Here is a 16,696-nt window from a genome sequence, read left to right as displayed (position 1 = left end):
AGCATGTGCCATGCACACCAGCATTACCAAACACAACATGTATGTGCTGACACACTCGATAGCAAAGGCTTTTTGCTGCTCTCCATGCTCGCTTTGTTTCCTTCCTGGGGAGGGAAATGACGATTTGGTGACGTGTGAATTCACCCTAAAACTCCTGCAAATTCTCACCCCAAATTAAGCTAATATTTACGATCACATGAGCATGCACGCTGCCCCATCAATAGCACCTTGGGATTTATTTTTTTTTTTTATCAATTGGTGACAATGCAATCCATTTTTGTAAAATTCACTGTGCAGAAAGGGATGCAATTTTCTGTTTTTGGCTGAATGCTGCAGGTCTGAGCCCATGGCACAGCTGCCAGGAGGGAAGCAGGTGAGCAGCACAGTGCTTGTAGCAGGCCCTACCTGAGCATCTCTGGCTTAATCCCAATATGCCAACACCACTTCAGATAGTCAGCTCATGGTAGCAGTTCCTCTCACGTATGAAGCCACTTGGTAGGAGGAGAGCTTGCAACCCTGGTGTAGGCGTATCACAGGAAGAAAAGGTACCTATCTGAGCTATGGGTGAATGAGTGCAGTATTTGCACAGCATTAGGGTTGAATTTCTCCACTCCATTCACACGCTGATCCTCACAACGCTTCTGTTTGCTCTGGTTTATTTGCAGAGAATAACAGCTTTTGTATGACTGAAATTGAGAGAGATGAGCAAATGAAATCACCAAGAAATGACATCCATTGAGCACGCTGACCCAAGAAGCTATTTCTTTACTGTGCTAGTAAACCTAAAAATAGGTTTGATTGCATGCCATCCCACCCGCGCTGGCAATTAGTATAACAAACGTAGCTACTCCAACTAATCACAGCATATTCCCTGAACAACTGCAGATAGCCAGCTAACCTGCTGTGCCTGAAAGCACCTTCTGAATCCTCCCGGTTGGTTTTTTATTTCGCCCAGGAAAGAATGTGTGCACTGAGAGTGCAGTTGTCAAGAGCAGAAACAGATGCAATCGGTTACAACTTATTAAATGCACTACCAGTAAAATGGCCTTTTCAAGGGATCTCAGCTGGCTGCGAAAATATAGAAACAAAACGTCCCTATCAATGTCCCTATCTTCCCCCTGCTTACCCGTGGTTCTCATTCCTGAGAAGAACAGGAGATGACATTTAAATCTTCACTCCAAGGCAGGTGAATATCGAGGACGGAGAATTTCAGTGAACCGTAATACATCACAAGTTCTGCAATCACTGTAATTCTAGAGAAAGATTCGTAGAGGAAATAGAACAAATGCTAATGCACTCGCCAAGAGTAAGGTACACAGCTAGATCAATTCTCTGTGGTGAGTAATTGAATTAACGTGGAACTGAGAAATTCTGGAATTCAAGTGTTTCGTTCCAAAGAGAGAACAAACCCAGGTACGTTTCATCATCGTTATGTTCTCAGACAAGCCATTCAAAAGCAGCAATAAAAGACCTCAGAAACTCATCTCAAAGAATAATTCCACCAACACCTTTCCCATACAAACCAGAAGCATCCCAGGTTCAGTCTGAGGTTCCCAGCTCAGCGCTCGGCTGCAGTAACACTGCTGATGTAGCAGAAAGGTGCCAGGCATGGGCTGAAAGGGCTGCAAGCAGAAAGAAAACGCCTGGTAATATCAGAAAGAATTAAAACATTTATTGGGCATAAATATATTACATATACACTACAGATACAGTTAAGTCTTACATACATAGTGTAGTATTTGCAAAATCTATACATTAAAATTGATATGGCAGTTTTAATACAATGCATATGAAATAGTCTAAAATTTACAATACGAGAAAACTTATGATTATTTATTTTTTTTAAAGTCGAAAAGCTTGGAATGTATGTTCCCATAGTGAGGTAAAAACTTTTTATTTCTTTTCAATTTAAAGAACTGTGCAAGGATAAGGTTCATACACATTCAGTTAGGGCACTTCTCAATCGTGACGCTGAATACTGAACTACCGACGCCAACAAACAGGGTTAGAAAACGTTTCAAGTTCATAAGGAAAAAGGCAGAACAATATAAAAACATCCCTCTGTGTCCTCAAGGGCTGCAAATATTTAGTGTTTCATTCCACCTTTCTTGTCTGTCCTTTCTTTGAGAGCAGAGAGCTCTCGGAGCCTGACGCAGTTGGCTCAGAACGGCAAACAGCCGCGTGGGGAAGCCAAGGCATCAGCAAAGCGCAGGGATGGAAACCAAAACAGAAATGGTTTATGATCCACAATGCTTTTCTTTTTTTTCTTTCTTTTTTTTTTGGTTATGAATCCCAGTCAGATCACTATGGCAGAAGATACAAGCTGAAACAATGCCTAATCCACCTCATTAGGGGCTGTCCTACTCCTGGAGAACACCTCGGCCCAGGGCTGGGCTGGGCGCTGCCGTGAGCATGACTGCAAGGGACCAAGACAGAAACACCCGAAGCCTCACCCATTGCTTTTCTCTACACTTCTGCTCGCTGCTTTTACTGTCTTTATATTTCAAACTCCCCCCCCCCAAAAAAAAAGAATCAATCAAATGATACAAAGTTTTTTAAAAATATATATTAAAGCAGTTTTCCTAAAAAACAAACAAACAAAAAAAGGTGGCAGGTTTGGGTTTTGTAACAACGCTGCTGCAATAATGCTCCAAATATAAACATGAGAATCTACTCAAATGTCCGGGTTTCCAAACTAGCAGTCATCTCACTGCTTTAAAAAACACACTCTTTCCCCCTCCACTGAGAACAGCTCTATATGCTTTGCTCACAAAACTACAGATGCAAGGTCACAAAGTTTTGTATCACAAATAAATTTAAATAAGATGTAAATAAATTTGACAAGCCATGACTTTGGCAAAATCAAAAAAATATATATATTTAGCTCAATGCCATTAGTTTGCAAGGCTAAATTAAACTAATTATAGTCAATAACAAAATACAGAACATTTCTAATATTTGCTACATCTAGAGAGGCACACAGAATAATTCATTGATCTTAGCACTTTCTTTCCAGAGATGATTATGTTTTTGGATACATGTAAACGTTTGAATCACTGATAATGGTTTATTTTTTTTGGCATTTAATGTACTAGATGCTCCCATCTTCAAAAATGCAAGAAAATGTAATAAGATTAATAATACTAGGAATGCTGCCAGGTAAAAAGTTGACCTAAAGAACAACAGTATAAAACAGACAAAAATATAACATGCTATAGGGGGCGGGGAGGGGAATTAGTACATAAGTACACTTTTATTTTTTTAATTTTTATTTTTACAATAAATAAAAGATTGCACTGTAATTGGTATTTAAAGTACTGTATGCAGTATATAGTATAAATAAACCTAAAACAAAAATAATGTTGTTTTTTCCCCATTACTTTGGTTAAGGGAATATTATGCTAGTACAGGAATCTGAATCCTAGACAATGGAGACAGAGCACAAAATAGCTAGGACAAAAGCAAAACCAAGTAGCAAAAATATACAAAACCAATAGGCAGGGAAATACACTGTGTCTGTTGCACCCTTTTGGAATCTATATGCACCTCCAGCTCACTTATGTCCCTGAGGTACTCGCACAATGTTGACTTAATATAAATAACCCAATGACTCCAGAGTTAAAGATCTATCTGGGTGGATTAAGATGTGTGCCAGGGAAGAGGCAGGCAGGAGGGGGAACGCTGCTCGACGAGCAAGGACTTTACCTGTGCAGGACTCCAGTCCCAATTTTGCAATGTACCAAGTATTTCCACTAGCCCTGTGTTAAGAACAACGTAGGCACCTACGCAGGGGACTTAAAATAAACAGATTCCATTTCTGATACCCCCCAAAAAGTTCTATAAAATCGATACCCCTCCAAAAACAAAAAGATCAACTGACAGTGATGTTTGCTTAAGTTTAGTGTAAATCTCACCTAATTCAGTAGAGACAGTAAGCTATCACCAGCTCTAATTTAAATCAAACTGAAGGTAATAGAATAATATCTACTATTAGATTAGGAATAGTTACATACAGTGACAAACAGACAAGTTAAAGCAGCTTTTAAATAGCTGAACAAGGGAATAGCTAACTATTGCACAATGCCCTCTTACTTAAAATTACTGCAAGAAATCAAAACGGTAAAAAAAAGAATCTATAATGCTTATAATTTATATGCAGTTTGGTTACTTGATTTCTTAGGCAGGCAGTTTATAGTGTTGTAACTGTAAAAGTAACAGGTTTTTTAGACTGCAGGATATTGTTCCAATTTAAATCCACTAAACAGTTAAAATAACAATTTACTTTTTATCTTAAAAAAGTATGGGGCAAATGGAGTGAATAATTCATAGGCAACATTGCTAATACTGTTGAATGGAAACCTGGTACTGTTGACTAACGCTGTACTCTAATCTTACTGCTATACACACTTGTGACTAATGTTTAGGAGAAGAAGAAGAAACGAAAAAAGTGACTTGGTTAAAATTTCCTAAGTAATAAGATACAATAAGAGACTTGTGTAAGAACTTCAGTGAAAAAAATACAACAAACCAAACCATGATGACAAGGCAAATTGGTGACAGTTTCGAAACCGTGAAGAGAACAATCTTGCTTTTAGTATCTGGTTTGCTTGTTTCTCCAGTTTGACCACTTCCTAGTTTTGAATTTCAAAAAGGTGCATCAAAACACTGATTTATCTTTCTTCAAGCTACAACTGTAAAAACAAGAGAAGTACATAAAATGTATGGTAGAACAAAAGGATTTCAAAAAGGAATATCTGAATAAATGTGTGGATTATAATGCGTAGCATTAGTTAAATTTGTATCTCAAACTTCCATTGAATTCTCTACTTCATAAAGAAGTATTGTAATATACAGGCGAATATAATTGACAAACTTGCAAAGCCAAGTACAATGAGGGCTGCAAACTGTTCATCAGTAGCAATCATGCTCTTTATCTTCGGATCATCTATGCTTCCCATTTCTCCCGCGAGCATGATCTCATTTTGCTGAAGCATGAAGGCAACGGATGGGCTGAAAGGTCCACTAAGTTCCTGTGAGGTATCTGAGCACCGGCGGCACACACAGACGCGAAAGCGATAGTCCGTGTTGACTTGAAGGCCTGAGATTTGGAATGTGGTCTCATCTCCCTTGTACACCTACAAGACACAACAGTTGCACGTAAAAAGCGGAACGAACGCCACTTTTTGTTTTTGTTCATAGCATAAGGACAACTTTCAGAAGCACCCTGTGAAATATTTGTTGAGTGAAGAATGAGGGTAAATAACTCACTCTCATTGGACTCTGAAAGGATTCTGCATTCCACACAAAGCCACAAGTTGCGACAAGAGCGGAACGCGGCAGCAAGGATTTGGGCAAGGAAGACAGGTCAGGTCTGGCAGGGCCACAAAGCAAGGAAGGCTCTCCTCCCCCAGGTTTCGAAAACACAGCAGCCTGTAGAAGCTGAGAGCAGAGGTGTCTCCCTACACAGTGCTCAGCAGACTGAGCACACTCGAGGGTAGGCGAGACTTCAGACAAAATGCCACACACAAGAGGTGCACATCTCTCATGGGTGTAATAAGCAGCACAAATGTTAAGACGTGACTATAAGCCCAACACGTTTAAGGCATGAGAACCATATTTAGCCCCAGGAAGAAAAAAATCTGCAAACTAAGGTTATTGCAAGACATTCACTGCACAATCAGGAAATCAGAAACAAGTATCATTTTAATGTACGTCCCTCACACTTCTCTCAAGAGTCAGTGATTATGCCAGAAATTGCACTTTCAGAATTCTGGAAATAATAACATCTTAGTAAGATATATAAAGCTCCTCTTGGTTGCATTGCATTTGGTTCTTCAATAACCCAAATCAGCCATGTGTTTTATGCTAATTGAATGGAGGTAACATATGACTCACAGCATGAGTCACAATATGAGAAAGAGAAATAACTGAACAGCTAAGAGACGTTCTGAGACTTAAATGGAAAGAGACCACTGGAAACATTTATGAACTCTGAAAACAAACAACCAGTCAACAATTTATGTAAGGCAGGGCTGTTGAAATAAAAAGCAATGTGTCACAGAGTGTTTGTACCTCCTGGAAAAGAAACCTGAACTTCGGATGCACGTTCCTTTGCTCATTTAACTGCTCACAGTGGGAGGAGAGGAGAGAGCATCTCTGCCTCCTGAGAGTAAGAGCTCTGGCTGAGAGCAGTGGAAGCAGCAAAATTAAAGCTGAGCAGACACATCATTTCCTGGGTGTTGCCCCAGAGAAAGGAGAAAAAAAAATCCAAATAAGAGACTATTAGCCCAGCTGAACACCACCTAAAGAATGCAACCTCCCTGCCTGTTCTTACCCCTGAGACTCATCTCTCAGTCAGGAAGTCAGTCTGATTGCTTAAGAAGTAACAGCACAAAAGATGAAGGTTTTCCTTTCATTCATTTTCTTCCTTCTAAAACTTCCCAACTTTTTCCAAATACAGTTTGAATGACAGTGACTGAGTTTTCAGACTAAGCACCACTCTGCTAACACTGCTGCCTTGGAACATCTGCTCATCTTTGCAAAGCCACTGAAAAGCAAGCTATTAAGTTACAGTAACACAACACAGATAAAAACAATTACCAGCCCACAGACTTAAGGTGAAGCTTGAAGCACCTGCTTGCAAAGAAGGTCCTCTCACCAAGACATTCCCTGCATCTATTTTCCAACTGCAATGCCACTTCCAGTAGTACCAGTTGTGGTAACTGTCCTCCATCTGCTCCATCATCAATGTCACATCTTGTAAAGACCAGCTAGGATTCTTCTACTTCAGGGAATTATTTCACTCCCATCTCTTTACAGTCTGAGACGTCATAACCCAAAGCATCCATCCTACATCACAGCAGTAAGCAGTGTATATTATTGGGTGCTGTTATCATCCATTTCAAAATGGATCCCCATGGAAGCTCTACAGGCCTTTGCCACAAATTAATTCATCTGCCACCAACATCACCACTTCTAAAACAAACCAAAAGTAAAATCCAAATTGTTTTAATAGAAAATTAACCACCCAAGCTTCATAAATTACATTTCACTGATACTTAGAGATGGGAAACATCTTTGTACTGAGAACACTTCAGCAGTGTTTCTTGTTCTGCTGGGTGGTGAGCACTGGTGTAACTGGAAGTGGCTATGGGTAGCTAATCTAAATCCTGGATCTTCAACACAGCCTAATGGAGGCGGCCATTCAAGTCATCCAGACAGCAGCTCTTTGAAAAAAGCCAGACAGTCCAGAGAGAGAACAGTGCACCTTTAAAGAAAGTCTGAATAGCAGTGAAAAGTACATTGAATACGAGTGAATACTCCATGATGATAAAGACAAAACATTTCCTGTGCTACAGCTAGGAAGGCAGTGGCAATTGCTCTGCTGTCAGTGCTTTGGGGGCTATTTGGCACCAGAGGAGCTTTGTCCCTTCTCAGCAACAGGGAAACAATATTTGGGCTTAAATACCACCCACCTCTGAGAGCAGCCCGAGCCCTTCACAGCTGGCTGCAGGAGCATGCTGAGTGCCCCGTGGCAGCAGCCACTGCCTGCTGTGCTGCCTGCTCAGTTTGCCTGCCTTGGTTTCTCCAGGAGCATAGGAAGCCAAGGCAGGATGCCCTCAGCACAAAGTGCACCCTTGGCTGTAAGCAGCTACACTCTGAACAGACTTTAAATGCACAACAGAAAAAAAAGTGATAACTATGTGTAAAGCTTTTGAACTTGCTCAACAAATATTAAACCAAATTCAACTGTATAAAGAAGGATATATATTTTTAAATGTAGCACATTATGCTTTGGTAGCCAACAAGTTAAAGAACCCATCCAATTTATCACTTTTACTCCTAGAAATAGCTTTTCTGTTTAGGCACCTGAGAATATAATAAAAACATGATGAGCTTTTTGGCTTGCTCCCTCAGTGAAAATATCATCACAAGTAATGAACTGCTGCCAAAGCCCCTTTTGGCATTTGATACTACTGATCAAAACAGACAGCTCAGAGAATTCCTGCAGGCAATTTCTCAGTTTCACAGATGTCATTATATAATTCCCAAAAGCTTCAATCTTTTCTCAACAATAAAAAAAAATGTCAGCCACAACTGCTCTATAAGCAATGCACTGGAAAGCATAAGCTCCTCCCAGCCCCTCACACTGACTCAAGGTTACATCCATGCAAAGCTGGAGACAATTCTGACACGATGGAATGCTAAGTTCTAACTGAATAAGCTCTGTCAGGTAGAACTGCATGAGACAAAACACAAATCTCAGCCCGCAGCTCCTGGAGTTTGCAGTGGTTTCCTTCCTCAGTTGTAAACAAGGAAGATCTGATTTCCTAAAAGGAACTGTAATGCCCTATGGCTTTGCTATTTGATGCATCCAAACAGATAAAGAATACAAATACACAAAAAGGAACATACTACTCAGGAAACAGGGAAAGGAATATTTACTTTTTTAACACGCTTTTTTGGTAACCAAATTACTATCCGTTTAGCTCCTGCACATCAAATTCTTCAGACAGCACCCAGTAGAGATACATTTGCAACGCGCTTTCCCAGAAGAAGGCAGGGATTGCTGCAGCCTCAAGCCAAAAGAAATGGCATTCAGGCAGTTTGATATAACCCTCCCAGGTCAAATGGTGGAGTAAGTGTGGGTTGTGGGATGCAGAGAGCTCCATGGGGCTACAGGTGGAGGAGGCAGCTCAGGGGAGATGATCTAGAAACTGTAGCTGTACCCGAAAAGCAGTAGCTGGTGCTGCAGCAGGGCAAAGTGAAATTGCTTTAGCATTTCCTACTTTATATGTGAACGAAAGTAATTATTTTATGTAATGTGAATGCATTTCTACAATACGAATGAAGCACAAGTACAATACAGTGAGTTCCTCCTACGTGTTCTTAGATCTCTCAAGAGCATCCCTTCTGTAAATGGAATATAAAAGAATATTGCATTTTGCATTTTCTGAAGGGCTTTTGAGCAAATAACTGGATCAACATCAGTAGCATAAAATTATTCCAGAAACAATAACTGAGTGTCTGAACTGTGCAACTTGGGCAATGGATTGTGTGAGCTTCCTTACTGAGTCCAATAGACTTCATGGTCAACACCATTCCACTGTGTGGACATTTGTTCTCCAAACAGTCGGGAGATACAGTCATGTTTTCAAATGTCAGACACAACTGCCATGAAGAAGTCCCAGCTCAGTTTTCTCAATGACAGAATCTTTCTTTTCCAAACTTACTGGAATAAAAAGACTCAAATCCACTATGTCAAACATATTCTTGTCAATAAAACACAATCACACTAGTTTAAAATACATAAGAACAGTATGAATGCAAAGCCAGTATTGCAAGAGGCATATTGACATTTTCCTACTATGTCTGTTGAAATAACAACATCTTTGTGAAATTTCCTGGGGGAGAAATACAGATATATATATATATATGTATGTATCCCAAACATTCTCCCATCTCATAACAAAAAATAGATTCATATATATCATCATCTTGATTTCTGTTTTGCACAGTCACTGTTACAGATGGTAATGCTTTGGAGTTCAATTAGTTTGTTCTACTCCAGGAGATACCTGCATATGAACTCACACTCATAAGCTTTCACTCATTACAATGCTGAAACAACAATTAGTGCTTTGAGATAAAATGAAGACTGCTTTTTTCCAACTATTAGCTAGCTATACTGGGGAGCAGACACAGAGATGCGGCTCCATGGGCTTTTAACACATCTCCCTAGTTAAATCCTCTTAAAGTCTTGCCTTAAGTGGTTGCCTTGAAATTGCCACAAATAAAGTGATCTGACTATTGACAGGATTACACACTTGTAACAGTGAAAAAGCTTTGTGTTCATTAGAAATGCTTCAATTTGGGGGTAATTTCTAAAGTGAACTTCTATTCTGTGAAACTCTTCTCATCGACATTTGATCTGATGCAAAACACATCACAGAACAAAAGCCACAACTGTGCCCTAGAGGATGAATGAAAGTGAATGAGATTGAGACAAGCAACCCTAAACATGAAACGAAGTGCTGCACAGCTGCTGAACAGCCTGTCGAGTTCATGTGTTTTATATACTCATACCACCATTTCTTGACTGCAAAGGTTAAACCATCATCTAACTTAAAGGAACATGAAGCCATGCTCAATTCTCCCCAAGGATGGCCAGAACATATTGAAGCACTGTCACCTCCTAAAGCTGCACACAGAGACTGGATGTTGAGGCCATTCTGTCAATTGAGCAAGAACAGAATGGGTCCATGTAATCCAATTACCATGGACATTAAGAAGCCATCACAGTGAACACAGGTCATATTACCTACACAGAGATGATAATATTTCCCCCCCAGATTAACAGGTTTATGAATCTTCAGCAGTCACATGAATTACCTTGCATTTATGCTTGTGTTGTTTTAGATAATCCATTAATTTGCAGTAATACTCAAAAACAGACTGAAGAGAAGTAAAGGTATAGTTGCAAAGAAACTAACACCCTACTCATACTTCTAAGAATTCAATTAAGGCTTACTATATCTTATTCCCTCATTTGGTCACATGAATCATAAAACAATGAAAGAAAGGACATGGAGAAGACAAGGCACAGATGAAATGCACTGCAAATAACAAAGCTAGAGGTGTGAGAGGTGAAATAAAAGATTTAGTTATGAATGAGTTCCATTTCAGATGTGCTGGGGACATGACCATTTGTGATCTCTAATCAGTACAGACAACTGAAGGAGGAACCATATTTCAGGTACAGTAAAGCCCACAACCCCTGTGGGGCACCAGATACACAGTTGTCACACACTCATGCATCTAAGCTCTAGACAGCAACACGATGGCTGAACAAACCAATTTAAAGTTGTCTACCTGAGTGAAATCTGTGATAAAAGGTCTTGAAGGCTCCCCTGAAAATCCAGGAATGGATCTAGTGGATCAGGCAGATAATCCACCTGGTTCATCTCCTCTTTGGACAACTAGCACCAACCAGTTCAGAAGCAAACATGGATGGACAGAATGGTACTTTCTAAAGGTGAGCTCAGTTGGAAATAGTAACCAACTCTGGAGAGAGCATAAATCACTCCATTGAAATAACAATGCTCTGTATATTCCCCTGGGGTGAAAACAACCTACTACAGCTCTTGATTTTGACTCAGTCTTTACCAAAGTTCACCTGACGCATCACCATGGGGTGTAATTCAATACAGGAGAAAGAAACAACACAGAATGTTCTAAAACATTTCCATTATACAACCAATTGAGCACTATAATCAAGACCACTTTCCTACCTGCTTATATTCAGATTCTCTTCCAACCAGCACTTGCAGAACGTAACCAACAGGATCGCCCTTCATGGGTGGGACCAGTTCCCAGGTAATTTCACAGGCATTTCCTTCCAACTGCGTTACCCGAGGAGCTACAATAAAAATGAATATGCTAGCATTGAATATAAAGACTGCATTGAAATGTCACTTCTATTTAATAAAGCACTTATGAAATAAGAACTTCAAAAGAAAATTTCAGGACATCACAGGGTTTAATAGCACAATCTGTATCATATTTATGTAACCAAAAATTAAATTACCATCACAAGGAGGTAAAAGTAAAACTGGGACTGGATTTATAAGTCTCTCAAAAGTCCAATTTATTTCAGGACAGTCTTGCCTGATTTAAGCTGGATTCTTGTGGAACAGTAACACTGAGACAGAAAATTGAGTGAAATTCAGAGGTGATTAACACGACCCTAATAAATTTACCGTAAAATGAAAGTGAGATGATTGAGGTACCTCTCATCTGTCAGTCATGAACCCCTTAAAAGGGGGAGTGAATGTGATGAAAATTTTGAACTTTTAAGGTCTAATCACAATGACAGGCACTGAACTTTCCAAAGCAGAAGCCAACTCACAAATTACATTGGCATTAATAAAAGCAGCAATTTCACGAAGTTCTGAGCAAACACTGCAGCAGAGGAGATGGTCTGCATATTCCTCCCATGCTCTAAGGCAGCTGGCTACATGTCGTTGAAAGAGCACTGTACCAAACATTTCATTCAGGAAAAATGAGAGGAGAAATGTCAGTAGAGAAGTTAAATAATCCATACTAGAAATTAATTCAAGCAAAAGTACAAGGATTTGTTAAATGCTTAGACTCGCATCTAATACCAAGCCTGGAACTGAGATGATCAGACCTGGTATTCTTATAGTGCTTAGACTAGAAATCTAAGAAATTCCATTTGTCTTCTGATAAAATGCCTTCCCTGTAAACGGATCTCTTGGTAGCTGAAAGCAACAAGATGTCATATGATGCCTGACAGCATGCTAACAGGTGAGCTGAGCATGTTTATGTATTCAAATCAGCATCTGCCAGTGGAAGGCATCAAAACAACCACAACAGCCATCAGGCTCTGCCACTGTGCTCAAAAGCAGCTGACCAAAACGTGAAACTGGGAGAAACCTGGTGCTAAACACTTCACCACGTGGTTAATGAGTGCACGTGCAAGGACACGAGCTTGTTAAAGGAGATACAGATTCCCAAGCCATGAAAACAGACAACAGGAGACTCTATCAAGGAAACAACTGATGCTGCGGCTGCATATATTACACGAATTTTAGACTAATTTGCCACCACCCAAGAGGAACACATGAATCATACGCGGGCCCAGATATAATCAATATCCATTTGCTTCTCTCCGTACATCTGCTGGTGTTGAGAGATTGTTAATAGATGCCTCTATCTCAGCTGACAACAACATTCTCAATTATTTTCCTTCTTCCTTCCACTCTGTTACATGCAGATTTTTCTCTGACACACAACTGTCATTATTTTAGGGTCAACTGAGTAATTAGGACATTTTACAGGAAGACAAACATCTGCTTCCTATAGATGGAGAATGAAGTTCATGACAAACATTTCTTTGAATAGCTCCAAACATGGGAGGGAATCAACATAATTCTGTCAGCTGGCTGCCTCAACAGACCTCCTCTTCCCATAGCATCACTTTCATTATTATTATTATTTTACAGTAGTATTTCCTAACACAGCTTTCGTTGTTCCACTTCTCTCTGTTACAGTCAGTGTTTTGTCATATACCCGTGGTCCCATCCCACATACAGCCCAGTACTGTGCTCTATCCTAATGGCTTGACATTCAGACCTCAGTATGAGTCACGTTTAACAGGGACTCAGTGCTCAGGCAGGCAAGAAGTCCATGGAACACAAAATCTTAAGTGAGATCTGGACTTACCCAAACGGATTTCTGTCCATCAGAATGGCAACGTGATTGCAGCACTTGTCTGTGCTACCTTTACCCAGTTGGTGCAGCTACGACTGATGGCAGCAGTAACTTAGGCTCAGCATGTGCTACAGTCAGCCTGCTTCATCCTGCACATGCTTTCTTTGTTGGGTGGTATGGCTTACATCAGGACAGTTGTGCAAGAGAGTGGATCAGCATAATCCACCATTGTGTAGGTGTAATTTACAACTGAACACCAAACAGATACAGCTATCTTCTTCCAGAAACACGTGCCAAAAGGCAAGAGGAAAAAGCAAGCTGTATTTGAAGGTGGGATCCTCACATATGCTGACTTCTGCAAGCCAGTCTCCTGATGCACTCCCTGCACTCGAGGGCACTGTCCTTCCTGACAGCAACTCAGAGCAGCCAGCCCAGGGACCAGAGAATTACACCCTGGCAGTGTTTTTCCCACTCTAAATCTTGAATGGCGTCAAAAATCACCAAAGCCAGATTTCAAATAGAACGGAACAAATGATACCTCTCTGGCAGACTAAGCAGTGTTATTTCTCACAGGAAGCAGTACTGCTTGACATATGAGTGTAAGCACACAGAAAAAGAAGGTCAGCACAGCATCTGATTTCAGCTTATCTGACAACAAATACATCAAATCCACTCCCTTCATAATATTTCTTCTTGGAAGAAGAAACAGAACTACTCAGGGCAGAATTCACACATTATAAAACTTTATTTAATTAGCCCTTTTCTTCTTCTAGCAGAACACACGCTAAGCGCGATAACGAATCTGATGTTTCATCCATGCGAAATACTGTTATTAATTTTATAAATTAAAGGAAAAATAAACTCGGAACTGCTTAGCTGATCATCACCTACACAACTTGAAACAGCACACAGCTTTACTAACACTGAGGTTGTATGTACACACACATACTGCAGTGTTATTTCCCCCTCATGAAGCGTTCCAGTAATTCAAAGCAATCCTCTGGAAAACTCAGCAGCAGCATTTTAACAGTTGCTGTATAACAACACTGGTAGGTGTAACATTTATGTTGTTTACATGAGCATTCTCACCAGAATGCTGATAACTTTGCTTCCCACTATCATGTAATTTAACTATTCACAGACACATAGAACCAACACTCACCATTCTTTTGAATGACTGCCTACCTACGTTAATATTTACAAACTGACTGCACTTATCTTACTTAAGAAGTTCTGTTACTTGTAAGCAAAAATACTACATACCTTTGATCGCAGGTGGGACTGACTTAGTTGTGCAGAAGGTACATATTTCTGAGAAAGGTCCCTCCCCAGCATCATTGACAGCCTGTATTCTAAACGAGTAACAGGTGGACTCTGTCAGCCTTTGTATCTTGTATGTATGACTTGGTCCCCTGTAAATAGGAATAAACCTGGAAACAATGAAAATGGGAATACAGAATTACATGGCTGTGGCAGAAACATGCAAGTTTATTACATTTATCAGTTCAATGCAAACATGTTGTGAAAACTGGCACAACATGCTTTGCAAAGCATTGAAAACATTGTCCCTTCTGCAACTAATACTTACCTTGCAAATTGATTACATGAATTATCCAAAAACACTTCTATCGATGCACTTCTGCTCCCTAGTAATCAAAATGGGTTAAACTCATGTTCTGCTACAGTGCACTGAGTGTGCTGCTAGTACAAAAGTATGTTTAGAACAGGATTAATTTGACTTTATTCACACACTAAGATCTACAGTTGAGATCCTACTCCCATGTATGCCATCTTAATCCAGAGTAACAATTTAAATCAGAGCATAAGGGCTGTATTTAATGTATTACACACTCCTCAGCTTTGAGGGCTTTATAGCCTGCAGACAGCCCAACAGTGGAGACAGAAGAAGATTCAGAGAGCACACATTGTGGAATATGAGTGAAAAGGAAGAGAGAAGAGAAAGCATGGTTACAGGGAGGGGGAGATGCAGGATGGCAAGAAGATGGGGTTGAGTGGGGGATGCCTGCAACGACACAGGTCTGCTTGAAAGCACGCTGAGAAGAAGGAAAAGACATGACTCAAGGAAGTGACTCCCAGAATACTCCCATTGACAAGACCAAATGCCAGCACACACAATCACATCCAACAATATTATGCAGGGAAAAACAAATCAACTGAAAGAAAAAAAGAAAAAAAGTTCAGGTTGCAAGAGAGAATCCAACTTTATATTCAATCGCTCTGCTCAAATAAAGGCTTTCCAGTAATGGCCGTGAGTTAGCCAGCAATTTCTAAGTGAGATGCTGACCCCACAGGTGCTGAGCAGAACGGGGAAGAGGGTGAATAAAAGGCAGCACTCATCACTTGGCCTCGGCTGGTGCTTCCTGGGGACAGTTCTGAATCTGGAGAACACAGCGTTACCCACACAGGGTAACACACAGCTTTTGATGACTTAATACACTTATTCAAATACCTTAACTATTTCAGCTGATTTGAAATCCCCAGGAAGCCAACAAAGTGTTTATGACCTCCCGATCTAGATGCTTAGCTTTACTCTGGGTAATAACTGCTGATCCCTCTGGCTTTGTGTGAGATACAAGGCACAACCAATCTGAGTATTTCAAAGAAAAACTGGGTCTGCCATTAGCTCTCAGGGGCAGAAATCAATTCAGATTACATTATGATTGAAACCCTCACAAGAACAAACAGAGATCAAAAGTCGTCTGTAATAAAAGAAACGTTCAGGTAATTTAAATTGCTGAGAATGTACTTCAAAGACTGATGTGACTTACTACCTTCAGCAAGTCCTAGAGAGCCCCTCACCCTGATTAAAAATCAAAGAGCTGTGCTCACGAGCTCTTAAGAACACATTTAAAGTTGAATTCTAAAGATAAACTTTTCCCAACCTTAGGCTTATGCAGCTTTACGTTTGCTATCCTGTGATAACCTTTTTGAGGTTCACATGAGCAGCACTGGAAAGTTGCACTCTGCACTCAGGTCAGGTTTCTTGGGGTTCTCTGTATGATGAACAAGCCCCTTATTTAGGCCAGCAGTACTTATGGGCAGCAGAGAGCCTGACCAAAGGGCAATAGCAAAAAAACCAGCAATGCAGTGTTTTAGACAACTGCTCTTTCTGTAACCAATTGTGGAACTAGGTAAGCATAGGAGGCTAAACATACTTCACCAGCTAACAGTTCTGCACAGTCTGGACTTTTCATGCACTTGCTAGACATACTTATAGAGTGAACACCAATGAATGCTAGCTTTCAAATCGCAGCTTTGCCTCTTGAACACAGGCAAGGTTTCATAACACTGTCAAAGTGATCTGGCAAAGTTCTCCAAAGTTGCTCCTCGTGTCATTTGGGGATTGGAATAATAATCCCATCCAGTTTCCATCTCTACTTCTTTTTACTTCCATCTCTACTTCTTTTTACTTCCATCTCTACTTCTTTTTACTTCCATCTCT

At 40.3% G+C, this 16,696-nt stretch overlaps 1 protein-coding gene across 2 annotated transcripts in view; it reads right to left on the bottom strand.

The window, feature by feature from the left end:
• Positions 1 to 1,652: 1,652 nt before the first annotated feature.
• Positions 1,653 to 16,696, bottom strand: part of FNDC3B (fibronectin type III domain containing 3B) — a 148,498-nt gene continuing 133,454 nt past the window's right edge. For both annotated transcript variants that reach the window (XM_042820888.1, XM_042820889.1), the window contains exons 24-26: positions 14,497 to 14,663; positions 11,292 to 11,419; positions 1,653 to 5,135 (exon numbers count right to left, since the gene is read on the bottom strand). In XM_042820888.1, the coding sequence (XP_042676822.1) occupies positions 4,824 to 5,135; positions 11,292 to 11,419; positions 14,497 to 14,663 (607 nt within the window). In that variant the 3' untranslated portion in view covers positions 1,653 to 4,823. The remainder of the gene's footprint in view (positions 5,136 to 11,291; positions 11,420 to 14,496; positions 14,664 to 16,696) is intronic.

The sequence above is a fragment of the Centrocercus urophasianus genome, unplaced genomic scaffold (assembly GCF_019232065.1).
Source record: "Centrocercus urophasianus isolate 14NV4802_14NV808 unplaced genomic scaffold, USGS_Curo_1.0 seq_19, whole genome shotgun sequence".
Taxonomy (NCBI): domain Eukaryota; kingdom Metazoa; phylum Chordata; class Aves; order Galliformes; family Phasianidae; genus Centrocercus; species Centrocercus urophasianus.
Note: the sequence above shows the minus strand (reverse complement) of the source record. Positions and strands in the feature narration are given on the sequence as shown.